General features: G+C 43.1%; 1 protein-coding gene across 1 annotated transcript; it reads right to left on the bottom strand.

Moving 5' to 3' along the window:
* Positions 1-694: 694 nt before the first annotated feature.
* LOC145542022 (olfactory receptor-like protein DTMT) lies at positions 695-1639 on the bottom strand. The gene has a single exon (XM_081579954.1). It carries the CDS (start codon positions 1637-1639, stop codon positions 695-697), a length of 945 nt encoding a protein of 314 aa, XP_081436080.1.
* Between the last annotated feature and the right edge of the window lie 5803 nt (positions 1640-7442).

Here is a 7442-nt window from a genome sequence, read left to right as displayed (position 1 = left end):
CAATGCAGGAGACACAAGAGATCCAGGTTCGATTCCTGGGTGGAAAAGATCCCCTGGAGGAAGATATGGCAACCACCTCCAGTATTCTTGCCTGGAGAATTCCACGGGCAGAGGAGCCTGGTGGCTACAGTCCATGGGGTCACAAAGAGTTGGACACGACTGAGCAACTAACACTTTCTTCACTTCCATATTTTCAAATGGGACCTCAGGGGTTGTCTGGTTCAGTAAATATTAGTAGGCTACTGTGGGCCCAGGTTCTGCAGTTTCAGTCTCTTCATTCATGGAATTTCTGTCCAAGGTGGTGGGGTCAAGGGCAGAAGGGAGAGAGTGTCTCCACAGTAAATGAGTAAATGCTCATTAAACAGTAGAGTTTATTTTATCAGTAAATAAAACACTGGAAACAGTAAAGAAAAAAGGTGGGGTGGGGATACAAAGATTAGTTGGAATTTTAAAAATGATGCTTCTTAGAGTAACCTGGAGAGAAAAAATAAGCAAGATTCTGCTAGTAGGTCACTGACATCCCCTTTCCAAGTCCTACTACACACCTCCACCATATCTCTTTTATTTATTGGACAATATCTTACTATGGAATTTTAACAAAAAGATCATTGAAAAAAGAAGTCTGAGTTAATATCCCAATATTAATATCAATATACCTGCTGCATAAAATTGTGTAGAAATCCCACCTGTAGCATCACAGAGAGAAGGGGGTTTTCTTTCTACAAAAAACTCTTCCCAGAGCTCCCTTCATATCTCTGTTCCTCAGGCTGTAAATGAAGGGGTTCAGCATGGGGGTCACCACAGTGTACATCATAGCCATCACAGTCTCCTTAACAGTAGAATTATTAGCTGATGGACATAAGTAGAGACCAATAATTGTCCCATAAAACAGGGACACCACAGTGAGGTGGGAGCCACAGGTGGAGAAGGCCTTGCGGATGCCCCTGGCAGAAGGGACCTTGAGGATGGAGGACACGATTCGTGCGTAGGACGTGATGATGAGTAGAAAGGGGATCACAAGGATGAGCCCACCCGTGATAAATATCACCAGCTCATTAAGTCGAGTGTCAGAGCAGGACAGCTTCAGCAGAGCAGACATGTCACAGATAAAGTGGGGGATCACATTGTCTGCACAAAAGTGCAGCCTGGCCATGAGAAGGGTGTGCAACATGGCATGGAACGTGGTGAGTACCCAGGACAGCACCACCAGGAAGAGACAGAGCCTGGGGCTCATGATGGTGGTGTAGTGCAGGGGGAAGCAGATGGCCACGTAGCGGTCATAGGCCATGGTCACAAGGAGGAAGTCCTCCAAGTCTCCATAAAACAAGTAGAAATACATTTGTGTCAGGCAGCCAGCATAAGAGATGGACGGATCTTGGCTCTGCATGTCCTGTAGCAATTTGGGCATTGTGACAGAGGAGAAGCAGAGGTCAGAGAAAGACAGGTTACTGAGAAACAAATACATGGGTGTGTGGAGGCGGGGGTCCAGGCAAATAAGGATGATGATGAGAAGGTTCCCCAGGATGGTTGTAACATACATGGCCAGGAACAGGACATAGAACAGGTTCTGATGCTCTGACTTGATGGGCAGTCCCAGCAGGAGGAACTCTGAAACAATAGTTTGATTTCTTCCTGTCATGCTCCGTCTCTAGTATATTTAGGAAGAAATAACAGTGTTCACAAAAACAGGAATTTCAAAATAAACATATTTCTGTGACAGAAATATGTCTGTTAGGTGTTCTGCAAAAAAATATTTTATATCATTCTCATCATAGTCATTATAATCTCTACAGTACTACAAATCTCTATAATCAGAATCTATGATCAGAAATGACTTTCTTCACTTTTTTCTAATGTGCAACAATATTTCATATTTTCTAATATACTCTTGTCCATTAATTTCTGAGACACAAAATATGGTGGTTTTCCTCATACCTGCCTAGCCAGACATCCTCACAAACTGCAATTGGCTCTTGCTTTGTCAGTATCTTACATGTTGATGTTCTGGGGCTTTTTCCTGAATGCTGTTCTCTTATAACGATGGTACATATACCACCAAGAAAAATTCATCTACTGAATGGCTTTGCTTACCATTTAAAACTCACGTGTAGATTTCTCAGGGCTTCCCAAGTGGTTCAGTGGTAAAGAATCTGCCTGCCAATACAGGAGATGCAAGAGACACAGGTTCAATCCCTGGGTCAGGAAGATCCCCTGGAGGAGGAAATGGCAACTCACTCCAGCATTCTTGCCTGGGAAATCCCATGGACAGTGGAGCCTGGCAGGCTACAGTCCACGGAGTCACAAAAGAGTCAGACACAATTTAGCGGCTAAACAACAGCAACAACAAATATATACATTTTCAGATCAACAGATCACTGAAGAAATTCATGACCAGCCCCCTGCCCCACTCTAAATTCCCTCACCTCTAGTCTCCTTTATTCCCAGAAAAGAGTTTCAGGAGCTCCAAATGAAAACATGCGAGTTTTCTCTCATTCTCTCCTTTCTTTTATCCTCAACATCCAATCTGTCAACACATCCTATATATTAATTTTGTTTCTCACTCATCCATTCTTTATCCCTTTGGTGCTGGTTGATCTAGCTGTGTCAACAGGTTTTACGCCAGGACATTGGTACTGGCAGACTTCCCTGGTGGCTCAATGGTAAAGAGATCTCTAGTCTTTCCCATTCTATTGTTTTCCTCTATTTCTTTGCATTGATCACTGAGGAAGGCTTTCTTACCTCTCCTTGCTATTCTTTGGAACTCTGCATTCAAATGGGTATATCTTTCCTTTTCTCCTTGGTCTTTCGCTTCTCTTCTTTTCACAGCTATTTGTAAGGCCTCCTCAGACAACCATTTTGCCTTTTTGAATTTCTTTTTCTTTTTGCATTTTCTTCTTAGTCCATCTTAAAGGAGATCAATCCTGAGTATTCATTGGAAGGACTGATGCTGAAGCTGAAACTCCAATACTTTGGCCACCTGATGTGAAGAACTGACTCATTTGAAAACACCCTGGTGCTGGAAAAGATTGAAGGAGGGAGGAGAAGGGGACAACAGATGATGAGATGGTTAGATGGCATCACTGACTCAATGGACATGAGTTTGAGTAGGAGTTGGTGATGGACAGGGAAGCCTGGCGTGCTGCAGTCCATAGGGTGGGAAAGAGTTGGACACGACTGAGTGACTGAACTGAACAGTGGTAAAGAACCTGCCTGCCAATGCAGGAGAAGCAAGTTTGATCCCTGGGTCAGATAGCTCCCCCGGAGAAGGAAATGGCAACCCACTCCAGTATTCTTGCCTGAAGAATCCTATGGTCAGAGGAGCCTGGGGGGCTACAGTCCATGGGGTTGCAAAGAGTTGAATACAACTTAGTGATTAAATAGCAACAACATAGTTACTGGCATCACAGTGGGAAGAAACACTGAAGGAAAATCATACACTCGGTTTCTCAGAATTTTATTTCCCTGGTAAATGAGCAGGACCTTACTCTTGTATCAAGAGTGTGACTGGCAGTCACAAACCAGAGACAGGACTTGGGGAGGTTGTCACTAATGGTGCCACGAGCCTTTCACATTCTACACCCATTAAGTCCGTAGTTTGCAGCCTGGACTGCATATAAGGAAATCTAAGGCAGTACTTCTAAAATTTCATATCCATGAAAATCCCTTGGGAGTGCTGGTAAAACACTGATTTAGAAATAGTAGACTTGTTTCTGCATTTTAAATTAGCACCCAGGAAATGCCCATGCTGCAGTCCATGGACTACATAGTAAGCGTAGTAAGTAGCAAGAATACATGACACTTTAAAAATGAAGATTACTGGATGCTGCAGAAAAATGTAACCACAATCTTTGAGAGGAAGCACATACAAAGTTTTTAAAGCTCCAAGGTGATTCTAAAATAAAGCAAGGGTTCAGAAGTATGGCATCAATGCCTACCTCAAGAGTTGTTAGTGTGCTGAAATTACACAATATTGTGGGAATAAATGATATGGTAATACATAAGAATGTTATCACTAATGAAAATAGATCGAATGGGTAAACATTAATAAAAAATTCTCAAATTCTCAAAGTTTTTTTTTTTGGGGGGGGAGGAGTGTTAACCATACTTGAAGGGCTTCCCTGGTGGCTCAGATGATAAAGAATCCACCTGCAATATGGGAAACCTGGGTTCAATCCCTGGATTGAGAAGATCCCTTGGAGGAGGGCATGGCAAGCCACTCTGGTATTCCTGCCTGGAGAATCCCTGTGGACAGAGGAGCCTGGCAGGCTACAGTCCATGGGGTTGCAAAGAGTTGGACACAACTACACCATACTTGAAAAACTCTCCTGTGCAACACCACACAACCTGGGAAGCCCTGATCTGATTCTGTAGACCATTTCTACATTTTTAGTTAGCAGATAATGCCCATGCTGTGGTCCATGGACTACACAATAAATAATAAGAATACATGAAGCTTTAATTAATAAGGTTACTGGGCAGTCTCAGAAAAATTTAATCACAACTTCTGAGAGCAAGCCTGTGCTGTTTTTTAAAGCTCCCAGGTGATTCTAAAATAAAATAAAGGGATATCTCTGGCTGTTCAGTGGTTAGGACTCCACACTTTCACTTCAGGAGGCATGGATTCAACCTCTGGTCAGGGAACTGGGATCCCACATGCCTTGTGACATGGCCCAAAAAAGTAAATAAAAATAAATTTTTAGGAAATAAAATAAGATGCTCAGACCTTTTATATCAATGCCTACCTCCAGAGCTATTATTATGTTGAAATTGTGCAATCTTGTGAAAGTACATTATGCAGTAAGTAACACTTACAAATGCTATCATTAATGAAAAACTAGATTCTAAATGGTGCGTGCGTGCTAAGTCGCTTCAGTCATGTCCGACTCTTTGCGACCCTATGGACTGTAGCCCACCAGGCTCCTCTGTCCATGGGATTCTCCAGGCAGGAATACTAGAGTGGCTTACCAAGCCCTCCTCCAGGGGATCTTCCTGACCCAGGGATTGAACTCAGATCTCATACATCTCCTGCACTGGCAGGTGGATTCTTTACCACTAGCACCACCTGGGAAGCCCTGTAACTGGTAAATATTAATAAAAATATTTCTAGGATGTGGGATAGTTTGGGGAGGGAGAGAGGCGGAAAAAAGGAGGGTTATCATACCTGAAAAATTCTCCCGCAGAACATCACACAACCTGGGTAATCAAGACCCTCAGGTTGGAAAGACCCTAAGGGATTAGTTCATTCACCCTCTGCCTGACTTACCCAGTGTGTTAGGGTGACTCCAGGACCCTGACCTGAGATCCTGCTCCCCTCTATTCACTAAGTCATGTGAGATATTAGCCCCTGTAGTCATCACCTGTGTCTGAAACCTCCCTTCTCACATCTCTCATTCTTTATCCTTGGGCCTACGGGGCCCCGGATCCCAGAGGAGTCTGGATCCTGGAGGAACTCATTAAAGACAAAGTAATTACCCAGGACCTCTTTGGGACAAAGGGCTTCCCTTGTGGCTCAGCTGGTAAAGAATCCGCCTGCAATGTGGGAGACCTGGCTTCGATTCCTGGGTTGGGAAGATCCCCTGGAGAAGGGAAAGGCTACCCACTGCAGTATTCTGGCCTGGAGTATTCCATGGACTTTATAGTCCATGGGGTCGGCAAAGAGTGGGACACAACTGCGCGACTTTCACACTTTGGGACAAAAGTTCTCAGGGTCCAGGAGCAGTGGCTGATTACAGTCACTGAGCATACCTGTCTATACTTCAGGGAATGTAGAGATGGTGAGAAGCTCACATATGGATGCTTAATGGGAACAGACAGTAGTATGTGTGGTTGGAGCTTACATTTTGGAGATGAAAAAGAATGATTGGAGTAACCATTAAAATAGGCAGGAACTAGACTGTGATTATCCTAAAATAGCTTAGGAATTTAGGAGGCTTATTCCATGGCAAAAAGAAGTGTTTGGTGGTCTTTGAGCAAAGTGATGAATATTTTTGGAAAGATTTTCAGGGTAGTAAATCTCTCACTACCATCCACTTCCCTATAAACACACCACAGAGGAGAGTTAAGAAAGATTAGACTTCTATGAGCCAAACATACGCAGATATATATATATAGTACAAGAATAAGAGAAAAATTAAACTCTCCCAGAATATGTTCAATTCTTCTTCAGTTCAAGATAGAAAAGAAACCTAGATTTCATTCCACTGAGGTATGTCTAGCTCCTCACCTCCCTAGGAAAAACTCAACAGCACCCTGCCCACCATTGTCTCTGGTAATCTCCATATGTGTCTGATTATCTCTAGGTCTCTAGCACTTCCTTACCCCGAAACTGACTACAAGGCCATAAAACATTTATAACTCCTTTTTTTACTACTGATTCCATTTTCGCCTCGGCCATCATCTCAGCTGTACAGAGTCCTTAGTTGTTGTTTAGTTGCTGAGTCGTGTTGACTCTTTGCAACCCCATGGACTGTAGCCCACCAGGCTTGTCTGTCCATGGGATTTCCCAGACAAGAATACTGGAGTGGGTAGCCAATTCCATCTCCAGGGAATCTTCCTGACCCAGAGGTCGAACCCACATCTCCTGCATTGGCAGGCAGTTTCTTTACCACTGAGCCACCACTGAAGCCTTATGGGGCCCTTTACGAGCTGGTATAATGCAAACCTTCATTCCTAGGGAACCTGCCCCTTCGTTGGTCTTGCTTAACTGGGTTGTTATAGTTTCATTAGCATTTATTATGGTACATGAAAATACAAAGTGGTTCTCAAAGAATTTTCCAGAATTTCAAACATGGGCCTGTCTGCTCCCTTGGTAGTTAATAGTGCCACCCCAGGCAGAATGGCAACCCTGTCAGTTCATGTAACAACCACAATTGTTATATACTAGAAAATAATACAATATTATGTTAATTGCACCTCAATTTTAAAAAAAGAAACTCGTCCAATAATCATTTTTTTAATTAGTTTATTTTCTATTTTTTAACTTTACAATATTGTATTTGTTTTGCCATACATTGACATGAATCCACCATGGGAGTACATGTTTTCCCCTTCCAGAACCCCCCTCCCACCTCCCTCCCTATCCCATCCCTCCAGGTCATCCGGGTGCACCAGCCCCGAGCGCCCTGTATCATGCATTGAACCTGGACTGGCAATTCGTTTCACATATGATAATTTACATGCTTCCATGCAATTCTCTCATATCATCCGGCCCTCGCCCTCTCCCATAGAGTCCATAATACTGTTCTATTTATCTGTGTCTCTTTTGATGTCTCGCATACAGAGTTATCTTTACCGATTGACTAAATACCATATATATGTGTTAGTATACTGTATTGGTGTTTTTCTTTCTGGCTTACTTCACTCTGTATAATAGGCTCCAGTTTCATCCACCTCATTAGAACTGATTCAAGTGTATTCTTTTTAATGGCTGAGTAATATTCCAT

This window comes from Giraffa tippelskirchi, chromosome 3 (assembly GCF_054371585.1).
Source record: "Giraffa tippelskirchi isolate mGirTip1 chromosome 3, T2T-mGirTip1v1.2.pri, whole genome shotgun sequence".
NCBI lineage: Eukaryota > Metazoa > Chordata > Mammalia > Artiodactyla > Giraffidae > Giraffa > Giraffa tippelskirchi.
This window is presented reverse-complemented; position numbering and strand designations above follow the sequence as displayed.

Bases quoted from the DNA above. Each gene is read 5' to 3' on its own strand.
- LOC145542022 (XM_081579954.1), bottom strand. From the start codon at position 1,639: ATGACAGGAAGAAATCAAACTATTGTTTCAGAGTTCCTCCTGCTGGGA.